The following is a 22,151-nucleotide window of genomic DNA, read 5'->3' as shown; positions in this document are numbered from 1 at the left end:
CCCCGACCACGAGCGAGTTCCGGGACAGGCGGGACAGCCACACGCACCCCTCCTTGCCCCCCAGTCTGCCACTCAGAGAAATCACAAGCATTACCGGGGCTTCAAAATGCCAGATGCTAAAACGTTAACTACACTGCCCTCTTCTCACTAAGGACACATCTGATTCTGGAATTGATTGGTCCTGCTTCTCTTTTTACTTGAAATCTTAATTTTTTAAGCCACTGAAATTATAACAGCATCTCCAGTCCCTGCACCACTCCCCACTCGCGACACCCCCCCTCTCCAGCCCTATTGCAGCAGACTCTATTCGCTCCCCAGGGAAAAAGGGATATCCTCTTTTTCTGAGATCTCCGAAACCACCGCACAGGCGGATGGCGCGTCCCTCCTCCACTGACCGGCCTGCCCCGGGCAACTGGCTTTCAGGATCCCGGACCAAGGCTAAGCTGCCCCTGCCGTGTCTCGGCTGCAGGGCTGCCACACCAGGAGGCTGCACCCCGGTTCCACCGGCACCTCGACTGAGACCTGCCATGCACACCCTCAGCCAGCGCTGGGCCGAGAACGGAGCCTCTGGGCCGTGCACCCCACCGTGGCCGTGGCGCCCCCAGTCCTCGCCAGCCACCCTGACGCCCACGGTGGGGGATCAGGACCCTCCCGCAGGCAGACCCAGGCGAGTGAGCCTCTCCCAGACGGCAGGGTCCGAGGCCAAGAGTGGTGGACGTCGGTTATTCCTGAAGCAGAAGGACGCGCGGCCAGGCCACACCCTCAGTGCGCCACTGCCGAGCCTGCACTCCCTTCCCGGTCAGCCCAGTCCCTGCGTCCCAACATGCACGGTGGCCGCAGACCCTCCCTTGTGGCAGCACCCACGGCACCCCCAGGCGCTCGGGCACCCCCAGTCTCAGGTGGGAGCACTGCAGACCACAGCTTCTCCTGTGTCGCTTGACACTTCTGGTCGGTAAGCCTGGGGTTCCTAGGCCTTTTAAACGGAGGCTCCCCATAGAACCCCACCCCTCTTGACTCGCGGGCAGAGCTCGGGTGACAGTGTGTGACCTGCAGACAGGCCCTGTGGTCTGGACACTGGCTCCCTCTGTGAGAGGGACCCGGAATAGTTCCCACTCCCTCTGCTTGTCTGAACGTAGCGATTCTGCAGACTATGCACTGCTCTGTAACAAGAAAAGAATCATCATCTTGGGGGAAAAAACCAGGTACATTATGTAATATTTACAGACATAGTCTTAAACTTCTAATTCTTTACACAAAGTAAGTGTCCCCTGTCTCGGGATAAAACCAGCGTTCTAGGAGGTGGACCACACAGCTACATCCTCACAACCTATTCAGTTGAGATTCACGTAACTTGACATTTTAAAACCAAACTAGATCATTTAATCACAACCTGTTGGCAAGCGTGAATTACCTTAAATCACAAACATACAGGAAAACAATACAAAATGTTAACATTCAATATGGAGAAGACAACTTCTAATCCTTAACTGTACAAGTATCCTGAGAGTGTGTCAACTGCTTAGCTGGTGAGAAACACACGCCTCTATCTGTACGTCAGCCGCTCGCCCAGGTAACACGCGCCTGGCAGCCTGCCCCGGGAGCGCCCCCTTCTGCCACACGGTGCCCCCGGGGTGACACAGGGCCTCCTCGGGGCCCAGCAGGGCCAGGGCAGGCAAGGGGAGCACAGGGTCTTCAAAGAGGCTCGTCTGCTCTCCCACGTTACCTGCACCCACGGGAGGGGACATTCAGCCACTTACCTCACGCCCGTAAGGTAAAGGTTGTCAAAGACAATGGGATAAAAAGCACACCAAAAATAAGAGGCTCGGGTCGAGAAAAAGGACCAACAAGGGACAGGACAGAGTCGGGTGAGTATGGCCCCAGGACAGGAGAGGGAGCCTGGGAATCTCAGCGCATGGCCGCACCGGGGCAGATGGGGCCACAGCTCCCACGCACACGCACGGTCCACATCCCATCGGTCCCGCCCTTACACCCTTCGCTGTCGTGAAAAGCTGTTTTTAAAAAAAAAACTGTAAATGGGTGGGGATGGGGGGCTCAATGCGACAGGGCCGGGACGGTGAGCGAGCGCAGCATGAGCCAGGCACTGCGAACACTGAGACACTGCAGCAGTCGACCCAAGTCTGACAAAAATCTTTCGCATCTGTGTCACCAAAACCATAGCAAAGCAGCAGGACTGCATCGGGGGGAAGACCGGGAAGCAGCAGAGGGTGGGGTGTTCTCGGGCCCTGCCCCGCACAGGCGCCCGCTGTGCCCTCACGCTGAGCCCGCTCTGACCCAACGCCAGGGGCACTCACCTCTGAGGCGGAATATAAGGGGCGCACACGGCGGGCAGGGCCGCGCAGGGCTCGGCTAGCGTCTTCTTGGCCTTTTTCGCTTTCTTCCTGACCTTGGAGGTGGACCTAACCGTTTTGACCACACTCTCTTTCCGGCAGATGCCATTTTTCGTCTCGCCATCCCCGTAAATGCTCAGGGGCCTCCGCGTGCAGCCCGGAGGCGTGTGGACGTCACAGTACGCGGTCTTCCTGACCGAGAAGGTGGTGCCCCCCGCAGCCAGCTCCCGGACAGGCTCCATCTTCATGTACAGGCCAGCCTTCTGGGCACATGTCACGTGGAATGCTGTGTAGCAGTTTGCTTTGTGGCACTGAATGCAAGCTCCAACACCCTTCTGCTTGCAGAGGTAGCACGTCAGTTTCCACCTGGCTGGGGGAATGTTCCGCACGCCATCGATGGGCTCGATGAAGACCGTGTTGGCAAAGCCGACCTCGGGGATCCACAGGGCACACACCACATGGCCCCAGCGGTCGTCGTCCGTCTTTTTGAAGGCCCCGCCCTTGTTGGGGCACAGCACGCAGTCGGCAGGCCTGGCTCGGGCCTGCAGGCAGTGCCGGCACAGCCACTGGCCCTCGGGGATGTAGGGCACCCCGTAGCACTCCTGGTGCACGGCCAGGTTGCACAGGTCGCAGAAGAGGATCACGTTGCTGTTCTGGCACTCGCCGTCCATGCAGATGCAGCACACGGCGTCCTCATCGATGAGCGGCGGCTGCTCACCCAGCTTCTGGTTCTCGCAGTGCGAGGCCTTCTCGAATCGGTCCATGAGGAACTCGAACATGCTCTGGGACACGGCCGAGACACACTCGCCCTTGCGCTTCTCGTTGACGATCTCCAGCCAGGCATAGTCCTCCTCGTCCATGTCGTACTCCACCTCGTTGTCCAGCTCCTCGGCGGACTTCTCGACGAACTTGTAGTACAAGGGGGGCCTCCTGGGGGCGGATGGGGGGCTGTACTCAACGACACGCACCCTGGGCTCGGGCAGTGCGCTGGCGGAGGCGGGCGTGCCAGGAGCGCCAGGCAGGGCCTCACTTTTCTTCCTGACTCTGTTGTTTCTGTGGCGCTTAGTTCTGAGGCAGACAGGAGGCCGCTCGCTGTTCTCCTTGTTGCTGTTGCACTCGCTCATCTCCTGGGCGGTGAGGTCATCCTCCAGGATGACCTCCAGGGGGTCAGAGATGCTGATCCTGTGCAGGCGCCCTTCGATCTCGATCTCCACCATCCTCTGGGCTTGCGCGTACGTCAGCGTCTCTCGCGTCGGGGAGTGCTTAAGGCTGCACGGGGAAGCGGGGTGCCTGGCCACGGGTCCTCGATGACATCGTCCTTTCCTCCTCATTTGGCAACAGTCACCTACGGGCAGAGTCAGAGACCTGGTTACTCTCGCAGCAGTGGTGCAAGCCTCGAGGAAAGCACGGATGCACCCGAGCAGACCTGACGCAGTGGCTCCACGCTAAATCAACCCAAAATTCACTCACATGGGTCTGAGGTTTGCAAAATCACACATCCCCGGACCTGTGGTCTCGTGGCGACAGCCCGTCAAGGGCCCCGTCCGCCCCAGGCCTGCACGCCAACCCGGGACCAGAAGGAAGAGGCGCCAGGATAGGCGGCAGCAAGCACAGCCCAGCCGGCCGTGGCCCTGCAGAGGCCACGTGTGGCGAGAAGCCGTCCGGGCAGCCAAGAGGGCCTGTCCGACACCCACATAGGCTGAGCCAGCAGGCAACGGAGACCAGGACAATGCAGGTGTGGACCACAGCCAGTCAGCACAGGGTCCACTAGACCATCCTCATAGCAGGCAGCGGCCTCAGGGCACACGAGCTTGGCAGCCACTAAGTCCTCAGGGCCATGGGGGTCCCTGCCCTCTCTTCCCTTCTCCCACACTGCCCAGGACGGCACCCAAGGGGGCAGAGGTGCACCCAAAGTCACGAGTCCCTCACACTCTAACAACATGATGGGGGGAGACAGCTATCTGATGGGCGCTGCCTGCCAGACTTGCATCCTTCACGTACACTGCCGCATCCCAAGGGGAAGCCCCAGCACAGCCTCCATGGGAGCCTCCACGGTGACCCCTACAGACCAGCCCTGCTCCAGGTGCCCTCTGCCCCAGGTGGCCTGCAGGGGTTGAGCCCAGCCCATGTCCTCTTCCTGCTACTGGAGGACCACGGCCTGGCCCCTCAGCAAGGCCGACTCCCCGAGAAGCCTGAAGAGCCCACCATGGCAGGGTCTCCCGTGCCTCAAAGATGGTGCTGGCCCCAGGGCCGGAAAGCTCAGCCGCAGGGGTTAACAAGGATCTGCTCTCCTCAAGACCAGCAGAGCCACTGTGCTCCCAAGCCACCAGCTCCTGTGGCCAAGAGCTCTGGGCCTGCTGCACCTGCGTCAGTTTTGTGGGGTGCTCCCTTACAGGCCTGGCCCTGGGCACCTGTGTGAAGACCCTTCCGGCGCCAGACTACCCGTGCCCATAAGACTGCCACTTCAAGGGCAGTCTCGCCCAGGAACAAGGACGACGTGGAATCTTCCCTGGAAACTGAGGAAGCCAGATGACTGTTACAAGTTCTGGGCTAACAAACAAGTGTGCCAAGCTGGAGCGCAGGTCCCCAGCGCAGAACCCGGCCCAGCCTGTCGGGAGGGCAGGGGGCCTGAGGGACCTGAACTCACAGCCTCTCGGTGACCTAAGCCGGGCTCTGGGAAAAGCCCGCAAAGAGGTTTTGCTCTGTAAGTGGACACTGTCGGGTCCTACAGGGAAGTCCCAGCAGATCCTATGTGCCCTTTTTAAGATACAACCTTCAGCTTGTGGTTTTCTTTCTCTCTCGTCAACTTTAATGTTGTAACAGACCGGAATTCCCTATGAAGACATCATGATCAGCCAAACCCCCACTCAGCCCACATCTCAGGGGCCTCCAGGGCCCCCTGAAGCCTGAGTTTCTGCTGAGCCACCGGCACGGCCACCCCAGCCCCTATGCCGCGAGGAGCAGCAGGCCCAGAACCCTTTCTGAGGTGCACTGGGCGTGGCCCCTGGCTTTGGTGCCACCGCCTTCACGGCGGGCACCCTCCTGCACACTGGGACAGCCGCACAGGATCATTACTTAGGTGGGGCAGAAGCAACAGCTGCTTACTCACCAGATCCGAAACAAACATATAATTTTCTCCTCTACAGCAAAGCACAAAGGAGTCTAAGTACAGGGTCTTCAAAACATAAACTCTGTCTGACCCCTTTCTACAACAAAAGCTGAGCCTGGGACTCAATGGCCACAGCCGCTCTGTCACCCGAGACATAACTGTGGCCGGGTGAAGGTGGCCATTCAGCAGCAGCCTCTGGCACGGGGTGACCGGGTGCCCTGGCGCCTCCCTGACTGTGGTCAGCGTGTGGCCTCCAGCCTGCTCCCCCGGCCGTGCAGGGAGGGGCCCAGGAAGGCACCCGGTGTGCTTCTAGGGAAACAACCAGGTGGAACGGCATGTCCTGGAAAGCCAAGCAGTCCACGGGAGAGTCACTCCAAAGCATGCCCCGCTTGGGGTTTTGTAATTCGTTTCATTTCCTGTCTGGCTTCAGACAAGTCATTTAAACTTGCCCGGCCTCCGCGGCCTCTCCCGAAAAGTGGGAACAGGAAGAGCCTGCAGCTGGCAGGGCTGTGGGAAGATCACAGGCACAGTGCTCGGCGAGCAGGTGCTGGGCCAGGTAGCCATGCGATATGGAACTCCTAAGCCACAGTTCAAGCAGTGACAAGCGCTAACGACAGATGCAGGCAGGAGGGGCTCTGTGGGGCAATGTTTTGGGTTAGAGGGTGGTTTTGTGGACTAGGATACACGTGTCAAAACAAAGGCACCCCACCAACAGTTGTATTTGGTAAATTATACCTCGGCACGGTCACTCAAGAAAAAGCCCAGGCCGGCTGGGGTGCGCGCTCATTGCGTCCCGAGCCCCGGATCCGCAGGAAGGAGGAGCCGCGGCGCGCCGGCCCAGGCGGCCCAGCACAGCCCGGCAAGTCCGCGGCGGCCGCCAACGGCGCTCGTCGGGGAATCTTGCGAGCACGTCCCTGTTAACAGGGAGTTTCCTGTCTCGGCGAAACAAATAGAGAGTGTCTGTTACATAACGCGCCCCGGCGCGCTTCGGGAGCCGCTCGGCCAGCCCCGGCCCGGCCCCGCCAGGCTGCGCGCCCCGGTCCCCGGACCCCTCCCGGCTCCCCGCGCCAACCACCCCGAGGCCCCCCACCCGGCCGCGGCCTCCGGCGCCGCGTCCCACCCGCTGCCGCGCTCGGGGCTGGCAGCGCCCCCGGCCCGGCCTGGCCCCGGCTCTTCCCGCCGCCCCCGGCCAAGCCCCGGCCCTCCCCGCCGCCCCCGGCCCGCCCGGCCCGACCCCGGCCCGCCGCCCGCGGACAATGCGCGCCGCCGCCGCCGCCAAACATGGCGTCCGCGCAACACCCCGGCGAGAGGCCGCGGCCCAGGGCGGCGGCGGAGGCCCGAGCGGCCCGCGAGCGAGGGTGGCGGCCCGGCCCGGGGACCCCGGCCCACTCACCTTCGGGGCGCCGCGGCCGCGGGAGCCCGGCGGGCGGGCGCGGGGAGCCGGCGCGGCCGAGGCGGCGCTAATGGCGCCCGCGGCTCCTCCGCCAACGGCCGCGCAGGCCCGGCCCCGCCGCCGCTCCTGGGCGCGGGCTCCCTCTCGGCGCCGGCGGCTCCGGGCCCGGCCGCGGGGACCGCGGGCTCTCGGGGGGCGGCTGGCGCGGCGCCGGCGGCGGCGGCCGGCAGGGGAGGCCGGCGGGGAGGCCCGGCCGGGGCGGCGGCGGCGGCGGCGGGGGGCGCGGGGCAGGCTCGGACGCCCGGGCCGGGCCGCTCGCTCGCTCCCCAGCGAAGCAAACAATGCGGCGAGCGCTCCGCCCGGCGCGCTGCGTGCGAGGCGCGCCCCGCCCCGGCCGCCGCCCCGCCCCGGCCGCCGCCATGACGCGCGCGGGCTCGGCGACTCGGACGGCCGCGGGGAGGGGGCGCCGCGCGGGGCTGGGGGCTGGGGGCCCGGGGGAGGGGCGGCCAGGGGAGGGGGACCTGAGGGGCGACGGGAGGGTGGGAGGGCGCCGTGAGGGGTTGCGGGTGGGCGGGTGGGGAGGTAGCGGACGCCACACGGGGGGCTGGGGGAGAACCAGGGGAGGAGCAACTGAGGGGCTGCGGGGAGAGTCGGGGGGAGGCAAGCCAGGGAGCAGGCACCTGAGGGGGTGCCGGAAGGGAGGCCGGGGGGACCAGGGGAGGGGGAATCTGAAGGGGCTCAGGGCAGGAGGGGCGGCTGTCCGCAGTGGGGGAGCCTGGAGGGGGATGGGGAGGGAGGCTGCTGGGGTGGGGGTTCTGAGGGGGTGCAGGCAGAGTGGGGGCCAATGGCTGGTAGAAGGAGCTCCTTTTCAGAGGCTGTAGGCCCGGTGTGGGGTTATTAGGTTTCTGCACATCTATGGCGATCCTGGGTGAAAATATACCATGTATTTTGGAGGAAAGAGCCCAGTGAAGCCAACGTTCAGAGACCCCACTCGCACTCTCCCAGCAGGCTGCTTCCCAGGCCTGCTGTTCAGACTAAAATGTAATGACCTCTGGACAATTTTTAATCCAGAATTAAGTCCCCAAATGCTTTCAGACCGGGAGAATCCTAGAGGGCTCCTTGGTTTCTTGGAAGGTTCCTGGAGCCCTCGGCTCTGTGTGAGTCAGACCGTGGGGAGCAGAGTCCTCTGAGGGGCAGGCGTGGGCAGGGACCCCTGTGCTGGCTAGACCTTCCTCTACGTGCTGGGGACTGCGGAGACGAGTCCACTGACGGGCTGTCTGCAGGCCTGTACATGCACACCCCCCGGCACCCAGTGCACGGCCGGAAGCGAAGGCCTGGAAGGGGTGGGCACCGGGGTCAGGGTCAGCTCTCAGCCAGGTCTCTCCTCAGCCGGTGTTTCCCCCAGCCATGCCCCTGGGCAGGGTGGCTGCGGGCTCGGCACCAGGACCCGGTGACAGCCACACCAGACCCAGTGTGGCCTCTGCTCTGGGGGCACGTTTGTCTCAGTCCACCTGTGCCCAGGCAGCCGGACCCGCACCCTCCTCAGCTCCTGCTCCAGGTCCCCTTGCCCACCCCAGACAAACCAGGAGAAAACCGACAAGCTGGAGGATCCCCCACCATGGAGCAAACGTGAGGGGCAGTCGCGTGAAAGAGGAGAGGAAAAGACGGGGAGCCCTTCCCCAGGACAGGAGAGAGGCAGCTCGAAGGACAGAAGCAATGCTCAGGAAGAGTCCCACGTGCCGAGGGAACGTACTGGAATTCCAAGGAAAAAGAGAAGAGCTCAAAGCCTTCAGCGGGGAAGTATCTTCTTTAGAGGTAAGCAGGCTGAAGCCACAAAGGGACAATTGTCAGGATCTAAGAGAAGTGAACCTAGAATTCATCTGCCATCAAGAGACAGCAAAATAGAGGTGCCTTCACAGACCTGTAAGCACCCAAATTTACCAACCCCCAAGTCCCCGAAAAAACTACTAAAGGATGTCTCCAGCAATATGAAAAGTGAATCAGAGTAAGACATGGATGCCAGCAAAGAAACCAGTTTGAATTGTTCAATGTAACAATGTGAGAGAAAAATCCCAGATGAACTCGACATGGTGTCCGGCAAGGGGTGGGGGGAGAAGTGAAAGTGCACTAAGATCCTTGTATTGTTTGATTAGAGAATTTTAGAATTGACAGGGGAAAAAAAGTTTAAAATGTGTATCAGAAAGTTTCTACTTAAAAAGTGGAAATAGGATTTATAGCTTCCAAACCATTAGCTGAGGAAAAAGTGAGATGAAGAAAAATGGACAGATCCAGCAAAAAGCAAGAAAGAAAAAGACAAAAACATGGTAAATAAGGAATATGATGTGACGTGACAGGAGTAAGTTGAGACATATCAGTAATCATTGAAATGTGGTTGGACTAAATTCATCCATAAAAGACAGACTCTCCGACTGGGATATAAAATAGTTGAATGCTGTTTGTAAGAGATACACCTGAAAAAAATGACAGGGATTGGAAGATAAAAGGATGGAAAGTCTATCTCACAACTTTCATTCCTCAAAAGACCGATAAAGAGAATGAAAAACAAAACTGAAAAACTAGACAACGTACCTTGCAAAGGTTTACTATCTGGACTGTGTAAAGAATCCTTTCAAATCAATCAGAAAAAGAAAAAAATGAGAATAATGCACAAAGCCCATAACCAAGCCTCTTGCAGAGAAGAAAATTGAAACTGCCAATAACATCACTAGTCATTTTGGAAATGCAAACTCAAAACCACACCAAATGGACCCAAATATTGATGGCTGACAGTAGCCAGTGCTGGCAGGAAGGCGTAGTGACTGAAACACACCAGCCTGAGCGTGAGCCAGTACAGTTGCTGTGGCAGATGACGTGGCATCATCCCGTGAGGTTGAACTTGTGTGTATATTCGGGAGCACAACAAACTGCCCCAGAAACTTTTTAGCTCGGAAGAACAATCATGTGCTCTGCTCACGAGTTCCTGGAATGTGCCCGGAGGCCTCGACCCAGCTGGGGAGCGGGTTTGGCTCCAGTTCCGCTGCGTGTGGACCTCTTGCACCCTGCCTGGGGGCTTCCAAGATGGCCTGGTGGGCCCTGCACCACCCTCGTGTCCTGGCCTCAGAAGTCACCCACCATCACGTCAGCCATAGTCACGATCCTGTCCAGATTCCAGAGGCAGGGAACAGAGACCCCTCTTCCCACCGGAGAAGTGTCAAAGCCACATTTCAAGAGGAGCAATTGTTGGGCCACTTTGGGAAAATGCAAGCTGCAGCGACAGTGCACACCCACTCCCAGCCAGCGTTAAGCCAGTGTGCGTTCCCAGGCATACTCCACTCCCAGGAGCTCACGCTTTCATAGGGAGACGCATGAATATTCAGAGCAGCTCTGCGATTCATAGCAAAAATCTGGGGTGGGGGAGACGGGGGTTCAAACGTCCCATGGACAGTACGTTGGACAAATAAATTGCGGCCTACCCGTGCAATGGAATAGCATGCAGCAGTGAACACGAATGAACCCTCTGGAGCCACAAAACTGAACCTCAGCCACATGGTGCTGAATGCAAGAAACGAGCCACATAACGCTTTTCCCAGCAGCGAGCAGCCTCTCTGCATTTGCCTGATCAGAACCAAAGCTTGGCGCCAAATGCATCAGCCCCCACCCCCACACCTGCAATAGATGCACCCACTGAGAACTTGGCCCTGGGCACGCCATTGTCCCGTGCCCACCCCGGAGCCTGCTCCCTTAGATCCACCGGATGAAAGCTGGGCCTGTCCAAGGGCAGGGAGAAGGGCCTGGGTAAGCAGTGTTATTTTTTAAGGTTTTGTTTCCCAGCAAGAATGACAAGCTCTTTCTCTCCTCCATCTATCTCTAACCTTTATTTTGCAAACTGCAGTAAAACATTCTTTACGTGGTAGTTTTCTCACGAACCCCTCAGAGACAAGGCAAATATTTTTTACTGACTTGTTTCTTCTCATGGAAACTGGCTATGTGCAGACACTCAACAGAAATCTGTCCTTTCTACCGGGATAGAGTTAGCAGACCGTGCCCCGAGGCCTTCTGCACGTCCTATCTGCCAGCAGACCTCCTGGGGTCCGGCGAGTGGCACCCACCTTCACAGGCAGGGCTGTGGGTGGGAGGAGCACGCCCCACGCCCCCAGGCACACAAGGGCCTGGAAATACAACCCTCCATTCCTCACCAGGGCATCTGCAGGCAGAAGTGGATTTTCCAGCCTCAGTTGTTGCGTCACTCCCCACAGCTCCCGTTTGCCAGCCCGTGCTGCTCATTAATGCCTCTTGCAACACCCTGTGGGCAAATGAGGCCAGAACACAAGACCCACTTCCTGTGTCAAGAATAATCTTTCGTGATTATTTATGATCACAAGGGGGGCCGATGAGAAAGTTTATCCGAACTGTACGTCGGCAGGGAGGAGGGCTGTGTGCCCTTCCAGCGAGCTGAGCACGTCCCTCCGGCGGTGCCCGTCTGACCTGCCACTCACCACAGGCTGTGACATTTTACAGCTCAGAAGGGCAGCCTCTGGCCTGCGGGAAGTGGACAGCTAGGTACGGTGACACGTGCCTGAGAGCAGTGCAAATGAATTTCACTCGCCATGGATAATTTCAGCGGTAGAAAATAATCTCTCTCTGGTAGAAAAGGTTGCAGTTAGAAAGATTTACAGTTTCATGTAACGTAAACCTACAAAAACGTAATGTTTCATATCTAGGTTAGCAAGCTTATTCCAGCGAGCTCTTTCAGCCACTACAGACCCCTCCCTCACCTTGAGCCAGCCTCGCCTCCTGCTTTCTGGTGGGTGATTTGAATAACTCTGCCCCGTGTCCTCCCTCCATGGATGGGTGAGTCACGTCGCAGCTTCTTGGGGATTTCGCGGTGTCCCCTGTCGCGTCCATGCCTGGTGCCCCTGCTCTCCCTCTCGGTGGATGGTGGCTGCGCGCTCCACGCTCCCCACGGCTCACAGCCCACCCATAGCCAATCCTGTGGGCTGCCCCCCAACCCCGCCATGGGCACCCTTTGTGCCAGCCCAGGACCGTCCTCTGGCCCCTCGCCCACGCGGCCTCAACATCCCCACAGGTCTCTGCTCTCACCCTCGCACCTCTCCTGTCTTCTCCACACAGCAGCTGAGCGCCACGGCCACCCCGGGCACGGAGCCGTCCAGCGCCTCCACCCCGAGGCCTTACAAAGGCCCAGAAGAGGCTTCTGGACCTGCCCCACCCTGCCACGTCTCAGACCTCACGGCCCCACTCTCCCCTCACTCCCTCTGCCCCTGCTGCCCGGTCCAGCGAGCAGGGCAGGCCCACCGCAGGGCCTTTGCACTGGCCGCCCCTCCCATTGCTCTCGGCTGCTCGGGCTCAGCCGGCTCTCACCTGGGCGGGCATCCTAGGGAACCTGTGCACTCCAGGCTGCGGATGCCCACTGGCTCCCCTCACCGTCCCTGCTGGCCTTTTTCCAAAGCACGGACTACTGGGCACCACTCTCCGCAGATCTCCTTGCCTATGCAGGTTATTTTATCTCCCCTCTCCAGGATATACACTCCCTGGGGACAGAGATTTTTGTCTGTTTTTATTCATTGCTGTATGCCCAGGGACCACAGCATAGTACACAAGGTCAGTAACTATATACTGAATGAGTAAACGGTCGTCTGCCGTTTTATTTCCAGGTTTCCAAAGTTGCATTTAGCAAGAGGAGCAAGAGAGATGAGTTTATACCATCTTTTCCTGAACCAGAAGTCTCTGGCTTTATTTTTTATTTTTATTTATGCAATTATTTAATGTCTTGCTTAAAAAAAATCAGCTTTATTGAGCTATAATTTACATACCATACAATTCACCTATTTAAAGTGTACAATTCAGTGGTTTTTAGTATATTCCCAGGGTTGTGCAACCATCAGCATGATCAAATTTAGAACATTTCTGTCACTGCACAAAGGACCCCCATCCCCATCAGCAGTCACTGCCCACTCCCTCCCCCCAGCTCTGCTGTTGTCTTGGGATTTGCCCTATTCTGGGCATTTCGTATAAATGGAATCATACGATAGATGACCTTTCGTGTCTGGCTTCATTCCTTTGTATTTTCATCCGTGTTGCACCATTTATCAGTAGTACCTCTTCCCTTTCAGTTGCCGAATAATGTTTCGTTGTGTGGAATTTTTTATTTCTTCACGTTGCACTGTCTGCCCCCTGGGCTGTTATAAATAACACTGCCGTGAACACTCACGGTTGGGTTTCTATGCAATCTATGTTTCCGTTTCCCTCAGGTATATTCCTAGAAGTGAAATTGCCGGATCATATTGTAACTACATCTTTAACTTTTTGCAGAACTGCCCAAACTGTTTTCCAAAGCAACTGCACCATTTTGCATTCCCACCAGCAGCTGTGAGGGTTCCAGCTCTTCCACATCCTCCTCACGCTTGTTATCTCTGCCTCTTTTGTTATAGCCTCCTTGGTGGGTGGGGACTGGTACCTCCTTGTGGCTTTGATTTGCATTTCCCTGATGACTAATGATGTTGAGCAACTTTTCATGTGTTTATTGACCATTTTATAGGTTGTTTGGTGACACGTCTATTCAAATCCTTGCCCATTTATAAATTGGGTTATCTTTTTATCATTGAGTTGTAAGGTATCATTACATATTCTGGTTACCATTTCAGATACTAATATATTTATCAGATAAATGATTTGCAAGTATTTTCTCTTTTCCTATTGCTGTTTAACTTTCTTGATGGTGTCCGCAGAACAAAAGTTTTAAATTTTGATGAAGTCTAATTAATGTATTTTTTCTTTGCCACTTGTGTTTTTTTTTTGTGTTGTCTATGAAGATTTGGTCTAACCCAAGATCATGATTCATTCCTATGTTTTCTTCTAAGGGTTTTATAGCTTTAGCACCATATTTGGGTTGTTGATCCATTTTGAGTTAGTTTTTATATGGTGTGAGGTAAGGCTCCGGTTTCATTCTTCCGCATGTGGATTTCCAGTTGTCCCTGCACTGTTTGTTGAAGAAACTCCTCTTTCCCCCACCATTGAATTGTCATGGCATTCTTGTCAAAAATCAGCTGACCATAAATGTTTGGGTTTATTTCTGGACTCTCAATTCTGTGCATCCACATGTCTATCCTGATGCTAGTACTCTGGTTTTATTTCAAAAGTTCTTTTTTAAAAACACGGATGAGACTGTTTAACAACAGTGCATAAAAACCTTCATCCTTTCGGACAGTGAATTCCAACCAACAGGATATAACTGACAATTATAAAACACTCCACCTAACAACAGCACTACCCAATGACAGCTTAAGAATTCTTTTTAAGCATCCATGGAACATCCACCAAGGTATACTATATCCTGGGTCACAAAACAAACCTTAACACATTTAAAAGAATTGAAATCATACAGAGTATGTTCTCTGATCATAATAGAATCAAACTAGAAATCAATAACAGAAAGGCAATAGGAATATTTCCAAGTACATTGAGAATAAACAATAAACTTCTAAATAAACTATGGTCAAAGAAAGTTTCAAATGAACATGAAAATACAACATATAAAAATTCCTGGGACATGCAGTGCTGAGAGGGAAATCCACAGCACTAAATGCATACCTTAGAGAAAAGGAAAATCCTCAAATCAATAATCTAAGCTCCCAACATAAGAGAAAGAAGAGCAAAGTAAGCCCAAAGCAAGCAGAAGGAAGAAAATACTAGATGTAAGAGAAGAAGTCAATGAAATTGCAAACAGAAAAATAAGAGAAAATCAATGAAACAAAGAACACATTCTTGAAAAAGATCACTAAAATTGCAAACCTCAGGCAAGACGGACAAAGAAAAAAGAAGACCCAAGTTTCCAATAGCAGGAAATAAACAGGGGACATCACTACAGACTCTGCAGATATCAAGAGGTTAATAAGGGAATACTATGAACAACTCTGCACACATAAAACTGATAACTTTGACAAATGGACCAATTCCTCAAAAAGCACAAACTGCCACAATGAATCCAATTTAAAATAGATAATTTGAAGAGCCATAGAACTATAAAGAAGTTGAATTCGTAATTTTAATACTCCCAGAAAAGAACTCTCCAGGACCAGATGGTTTCACTGGAGAATTTTTCTGGATGTCTAAACAAGTATTAATACCAATTCTGCACAAGCTCTTCCAGAAAATAAGAGAAGGGAATACACTCCAATTTATTTTACGGAGTTAGTGTTATCCCAATTCCAAAATCAAATAAAGATAGTGCCAAAAAAGAAAACTACATACCAGATATCCCTCATGAAATCCTTAACAAAATATCAAATAGAATTCAGCAATTATATAAGAAGAATTATACTCCATGACCAAGTGGAGTTTATTCCAAGGATGCAAGGACAGACTAAAGTGGAAAACCCCACGATCATATTAATCAATGCAGAGAAAGCATTTGACATAAATCAACAACATCCATTCATGATAAAGTCTCTCAGCAATAGGAATATAGGGGAATTGTCTCAACTTACAAAGAGGACCTACAAATAACCTACAGCTAACTTTGTACTCAATGGTGAAGACTGAACACTTTCCCCTTAAGATCAGGAACAAAAGCACCGCTCTTATTCACCACGGTGCTGGAAATACAAGCCAGTGCAATAAGGCAAGAAAAGAGAAAAAGAAAGGCACTCTGATCAGAAAGAAGAAATAAAGCCATCTTTATTTGCAGATGACATGATTACCTACATAGATCACCCCAAAGAATCTACCAATAAAATGTCTGGAAATAATAAGTGAGTAGAGCGAGGTTGGAGGATATGAGATAAACATACAGTAAATCAATTGTATTTCTAGATATGAGCAATGAACACGAGGACAATGAAATTAAAAATACATTTTATAATTACATAAAAAATGAAATACTTGGGTGTAAATATAACAAAATAGGTAGAACACTTGTATGCTGAATCCTACAGAATGCTGATGATAGAAATGAAAGATGCGCTAAATATATGGAGAGGCATACTATGTTCACGGACTGGAAGACTCAGAGTAAAGATGCCAATTCTCCCCAAATTGATGTACGGGTTTAAGAAAATTCCTGTCAAAGTTCCAGCAATAATTTCTGTAGATATAGATAAAATTATTCTAAAATCATATGGAAAGGCAAAGGAACTAGAATAGCTAAAATAATTTTGAAAAAAGAGAATAAAGTGAGAAGAAATTAGTTTACTTGATTTCAAATCTTCTTATACCTACAGTAATCAAGACTATGTGGTGTTGGCAGAGGGACAGACACACAGATCGATGGAACAGAATGCAGAACCCAGAAATAGATCCACAAAAATATGTAAAACTGATTCTTTACAAAGATGCAAAAGTGTTTCAATAGAGGAACGATAGATTTTTCAACAAATGGTCCTGGGGTAATTAGACATCCATAATTGAGAGGAAAGGAGAGGAGAAGGGAGGGGAGGAAGGAAGAGACTTTCCACTAAGTCTCACACCATAAACCCTTAAACCAAAATTAACTCAAAATGGATCACAGACTGAAATGTAAAATATAAAACCACAAAACTTTTAGACAACAAAATAGGAGAAAATCTTTGGGGTCTAGAGCTAGGCAAAGAGTTCTTAGACTTCACACCAAGAACACAATCCAAAGAAGGAAAAATGGATAACCTGGATCTCCTAAAAATTAAAAAAACTTTGGCTCTGCCAAAAGACCCTGTTAAGAAGTTAAAAAGTCAGGCTGCAGACTGGGAGAAAATATTTGGAAGCCATCCACCTGACAAAGAAGTAGTATATAGAATATATTGAAACTCTGAACACCCAATAGCACGAAAACAAAAATCCAATTTAAGAACTGGCAAAAGGACGGGAAGAGACATTTCACTGAAAAAAATATATATCAAATAGGGAGGGGTGTGTGTGGAAATGAAAAGACAGTGAGATGTCACCCTCTCAGAACAGCTAAAATGAAAATTAGTGACCCCACAAAATTCTGGCTGGGATGTGGAGAGCCAGGGGCTCTCATTCAGTGCTGGTAGGAAAGTAGAATGGCGCAGCCACTCAGGAAAACAGTTGCCATTTTCTTCAAAAACTAAATATGCAATTACCATATGAGCCAGCCAGTTGTGCTCCTGGGTTAGTATCCCAGGGAAATGAAAAATTATATTCATATAAAAACCTGTACACAATTGCGCAGCAGCTTTACGTGTAATAGACAAAAACTGCAATCAGCTGCGATGTGCTTCAACGGGTGAATGTTTAAGCAAACTTTGGCACATCCGTTCCATGGACTACCACTCAGCCGTGAAAAGGAACCAAGTGTCGATATATGCAACGACTTGGATGAACCTTCAGAGAACAGGCTGAGCGAGAGAGTCTACCCGCAAACGCAGCACTTCTGAAGCGGCAACATTTTAGAAATGCAGGAGAGATTCAGGGCTGCTAGGGCTTAGGGACAAGGCAGGGGGTGAGCGGAAGGTTGGTATAGCAAAAGAAAAACCTGTGCGCCCCTTGCGGTTTTGGAAATGTCCAGTGCCTTGATTGCTGGGGTGGCACAGGAACTCACTTGGTGATAAAACCATAAGAAGATAACACACACAGGCGCGCGCACATGATACGCGTGGAGCTGGACGGAAACCGGGTGGGACTTGAGGTCGCATCGACGGCCATCCCTGTCTGCGAGGCTGTGCTACCGTTTCTCACAGCGTTACCTTTGGGGGAGGTGGGGAAAAGGTACAAGGGGTCTTTGCATCTACAATTATCTCAATAAGAATTTCAGTTAAAAGATTCCACTGCCAGGAATTCTTTCTAAGGAAATAATCGGAAGAGTCTGCAAAGGCATAAGAACAGCCGAGCTCCTATCAGAATGGTTTTCGACAGACAGTGGGACACGCCTAGGGCTTTCTGGGGGCTCCTGAGGAATACGAGGCGGCCATTAAAATGACCCTGGGCAGCCGGGGTCAGAGCTGTGGGTAAATGGGAGCAAGTATTTTGTTAAGTGAAAAAAGCACATTAGAAAACAGTACATCTAGTATCATCTTTTTAAAGAATCTATAAACATAAAAATCCAGATGAGATATACAACTAATTGTTTTTGAAGTTGTGCTTTGGGGGGGGGTGATCATAGATGATTTTCACAATTTCTTTGTTTTTTGGTGTTGCTGCACTGCTTATCAGGACAGAATTCCCATTAGGATCAGGGCTGGGAGATCAACACGGCACACCCAGTTAACTTTGGATTGCAGATAAAAAGTAACACCAAGGTCCCATGCAACATTGGCATTTTTATCTGCTAAATCTGGAGACCTTGGTTGTGATCCTAAGCTCCGAAGCCATTTCCACCCTAGAAAACAAGACAAAAGAGAACCGAGGCCACCACAGGCTGGTGTCCCCAGGCCTGGCAGCTGAGGGCTCCAGGTGAGCCCACGTGAACCCTCTGAACCCCTCCCCAGGCGCGAGCCTGGGTCCAGCCCGTCAGCCGCCCCAGCACGCCCTCCTCGGGTTTTCTCCACCGGCTTCAGCAGCAGCAGCTTCTCCGTCCCTGGGTCATTTTGGCACCGGCCAGTTTTGCTCTATTACCTCCCTTCCTGGCCCCACTCTCCCCACCCCTGAGCAGACCCCCAAGCCCCTCCTACCCCCGGCCTCCGGCCTCCTGCCGCAGGACCTTTGCACCTGTTTTCTACACACACACACACACACACACACACACACACACACCGGCCTCCTGCCGCAGGACCTTTGCACCTGTTTTCCACACACACACACACACACACACACACACACACACACACACCCACCCACCCACCCACCCACCCACACCCCCCCGGGCTGGGCGCAGTGCATGGCGTCCCTCTGCCCCTTTCCCCTGAATATGCTTGAGTTTCCTCGTGGCCTTCGCTGCTGTCAGCAGCCTTTCCCCGCCCGCGAAGGCGAACAGCGCAGCCCTCTTCCAGGCCACGTCATCCGAGGCCACGCACCTGCTCCCAGGGGAGTCCCTCCCCAAACCGCGCCGCGTCCTCTCCGCGGGCCCTTTCGGCCATCGCCTTCCCGGTGCAAATCCCAGCGATGCTCCTCCCTGCCTCACGGCAGCCCCCGGCCCCCACCTTTACGAGGGCCCTTCCCAGTTCACCTTCTGACCACCCCAACCCCCCAGGGGCCAAACACCCGCTTCCCGGAGGCGCCTCTGCGCCTGGCCTCGGCCCCGTCCCGTCCCCCGCCCCCCACTCCGGTGCTCTGGCGTCCCGCTTCCTGGGGCGGAAGAGGCGGTTGAGGAGGGCAGGGGCAGGGCCAGGGAGGGGAGGCCGGCGGCCGGCGGCAGGAAGGAAGGTGACGCCGCGGCGGGGCCCCGCGGGCAGGGCGCGTCCTCCCGCCGCCCCCTCGGGTCCCCTGCGCGGGCCTCCCCCACCACGAGCGGTCGCCGCCCAGCCCCGAGGGCGCTCCCACGACGATGGGGGACCCCGGGAGGGCGCGGGAACCCTGTCCCTGCAGCCCCAGGCCGCCCAACTTCCCCGCCACCGGGGACTCCGAGGCTCGGGGTGAGCCGCCGAGCGGCCTGGAAGGCCCCCAGGGGGAGCGCGGGGTGCGGGGTGAAGCGGAGCTTTCGGGGGAGCCCGCCCGCTGCTCCCCGCCCCGCAGCCCTTCCCCAGCCCCTCCCCAAGCTGGCCCCGAGGTGGAGTCCCGACCAGGAACTGGCCGCGGACACCCGGACACACTCGCAGCGCCCCGCCTCCCCCAGGCCGTGGCTGCTCTCTGTTCCAGCCGCCCTGGGTCTGCACGTCCGGGACTTTGTCCTGGGCCACGAGAGCGCTCCGGAGACCCTGTGCGCAACCAGCTCTGGCCCTGCAGCCCCTCCCCAAGCTCCAGGTGAGCTGGGCGGGGATGCCACCTTCCACCCCAAGAGGGGACAGGTGGTGAGGTCCCTCACACGGTGATGGCCTGCTTCTCCTGCCCCTGAGCCCAAGCCCTCTGCTGCAGCCTTGCAGCTTCCCTCCATGAAGTGGCCGCCTGGGCCTGTCTGGGGTCTCTCCACCTGGCTGACCCCTGCCCCCACTCAGTCCTTGCTGCCACTCAGGGAAATGCATTGAGGATAACACAGATGGCCAGGGTCCAGAGACTACGGGACCCCACCCTCCAGGAGAGGGTGACCATGGAGGCTCCCTGCGCCCACCACTGGGGGCTCCCTGCGCCCACCACTGGGCACTGGCTGCACCACCCACTCCACCCCTGCTGGGCCTCGAAGCACAGCAAGGTCCCAGGTGCTCCAGTTGCTAAGCCTGTCAGGGTGGGGGAGTCACCTGCTTCCACACATCAACTCCGTGGCCCTCTGAGGTGGCTCGGAACCCTAATTCACACCTGAGAAACTGTTCCAAGGGGCAAAACCCTCCAAAGGCATGACAGGCGGAAAGAGCACTCATCGAACTCCAACTGTGCAATCCCGCTGCCCTGTCCAGGGCTGCTGAGGCCACTCGGCCTACCTGGCAGAGCTGGCATGCCAGAGTGGCCCCAGAAGTTTGCATTTTGGCTGCAATTGAAGGAAAAATAAGGTATAGTATCTTGGATATGTAGAAAGTGCTCGACCAAGCTTTGCTCAATGAATGAATGAAAGCTTGTAGATACCGTTGCTATGTGTGCTGGCTCACCCAGGATGGTCCCAGTTTATGCTGGGTCCTGGCTTCATGATTAGTAGCACCTCTTTCGTGCTCCATAGTGACCTGTTTGGGCATTAAATTATATGGCCACCCCACTCACAGAGGAGCAGGTTTTTGCTCTTCCACTCTGGGAATCTTTAATTCCCACCCCTAGCTCTCTGCCTGGCAATTGTGGGGGCTCACCAACCCATTCCAGAAAGAGTTAGTTCCATAACGTGTCCTGTATGTGATGAAGTCCCTGCCTCCTTCTACTGTGGGAAGAACAACAAATCAGTACCTGGAATATCAAAGACGAAGAAGGCCAGGAAAGGGAGACGAGGAAAGTGAGTGCTATTTCCCCTAAAGGTGACATCCGGCAAGGATCTTCAGGGCTGAGGGAATGAAGCCAGGGTGGTCTGGGAAGAGCTTCCAGGCAGAGCTACAGCCCCTGCAGAGGCCGAGGACAGGTGTCTGGGAGGACAGTGGGGTGGGAGCAGGGCAGGGGAGCCGGGTGAGAGGAGCCCCTGGAGGGTGCCCAGCAGAGGAGTGACCACTGACTGCCCCAGGGACCACCAGGGAGAAGCTGTTTCTTCCTCTAGAGCAGGAGTCGACAAAAGTTCTCCTGTGGGGCCAGATGGCAAATATTTTTATCTTGTTCACTCTGCATTTGTATTCCAATAAAACTTGTTTTTGGACACTAGGATTTGAATTTCATATTATTTTAACATATCATGAAATACTCTTATTTTGATATTTCTCCAACCTTCTAAAAATGCACGGACACAGCAGAGGAGGCCAAGGCAGGCAGCCATGGAACGATGGAGAGCTGTGCGCAGAGGCTGGGTTCACCTGGCTCACATTATCGAACCTAATCATGACACTCAGACTTGTCGCAGGAACGTTATTTGTTTCATTTTTGTACCAAATAAGCCGCAGCCTAAAGCAAGATCATAAAGTAGGGGCCTCTGGGCCAACTTCGGCCCCCGGAATTGACTCAGGGTGCAGGAAGTCTGCACTAGTTTCCCACATTTAAGCATTTCTCCCATCGCTCCGGATTGCCGCATGGGGCCCAGAGCCACAGCCCGCCATTCCCGGCGACCAGTCCTGTTCGGCACCTGTGGTGAGGGGCTTCCAGGCCCCCACAGTGTGCGCTACCCACTGCTCGCGGTGCAAGAGGCCACGCAGGTTAGCACCGCAGGCCGCGGAACCGGCCCCGCCAAGCAGCCGCTCCCATAAAGCCTCCAGCGCGGACCGTGCGCGCAGACCCCGCGGGAGAGTGAGCCCGGGTTCGGGGGCGTTCTGCCCCCGCCGCGGCAGCCAGGGAGGGGCCCGGCTGCGCCGGGGGCGGGGGACGCGCACCTGCCGAGCCCGGCCCGTCCCGCCGCAGGCCTTCCCCGCAGGGCTCGGGGCGCGCACGTGCGCGGGGAAGACCACGCGGGTCAGCCGCGGCGCGCATGCGCGGCGCTCCCCGACCGCGCCGGAGCACCAGGCTGGCCGGAAACCCCGCGCCGGGGCCCGCCAACGGCTGGGCCAGGGGAGGAAGCGCGGTAGCCTTGCCCGGGTCGCCAAGGCCCGCCCCTCCATCCCCCGCCTCCCCATAGCCCCGGCCCCGCCGAGATTGGGGGCGCGGCGCGGCGCGGCGGGGGGACTGCGCCTGCGCGCGCCGGGGTCGAAGGCGGGGCGAGGCA

The 22,151-nt window shown here is 55.1% G+C and overlaps 1 protein-coding gene across 4 annotated transcripts in view; it reads right to left on the bottom strand.

Annotated features, from left to right (window-relative positions):
- The window catches only part of BRD1 (bromodomain containing 1), a 49,994-nt gene extending 42,895 nt beyond the window's left edge, over positions 1 to 7,099 (bottom strand). For 2 of the 4 annotated variants that reach the window (XM_037845357.1, XM_037845358.1), the window contains exons 1-3: positions 6,851 to 7,097; positions 6,193 to 6,389; positions 2,313 to 3,693 (exon numbers count right to left, since the gene is read on the bottom strand). In XM_037845357.1, coding sequence (XP_037701285.1) covers positions 2,313 to 3,679 — 1,367 coding nt within the window. In that variant the 5' untranslated portion in view covers positions 3,680 to 3,693; positions 6,193 to 6,389; positions 6,851 to 7,097. Of the gene's footprint in view, positions 1 to 2,312; positions 3,694 to 6,192; positions 6,390 to 6,850 lie in introns of all 4 variants that reach the window. The other 2 variants (XR_005218251.1, XM_037845356.1) reach the window with 2 other exon arrangements.
- Between the last annotated feature and the right edge of the window lie 15,052 nt (positions 7,100 to 22,151).

The sequence above is a fragment of the Choloepus didactylus genome, chromosome 8 (genome assembly GCF_015220235.1).
Source record: "Choloepus didactylus isolate mChoDid1 chromosome 8, mChoDid1.pri, whole genome shotgun sequence".
NCBI classification, from domain to species: domain Eukaryota; kingdom Metazoa; phylum Chordata; class Mammalia; order Pilosa; family Megalonychidae; genus Choloepus; species Choloepus didactylus.
This window is presented reverse-complemented; position numbering and strand designations above follow the sequence as displayed.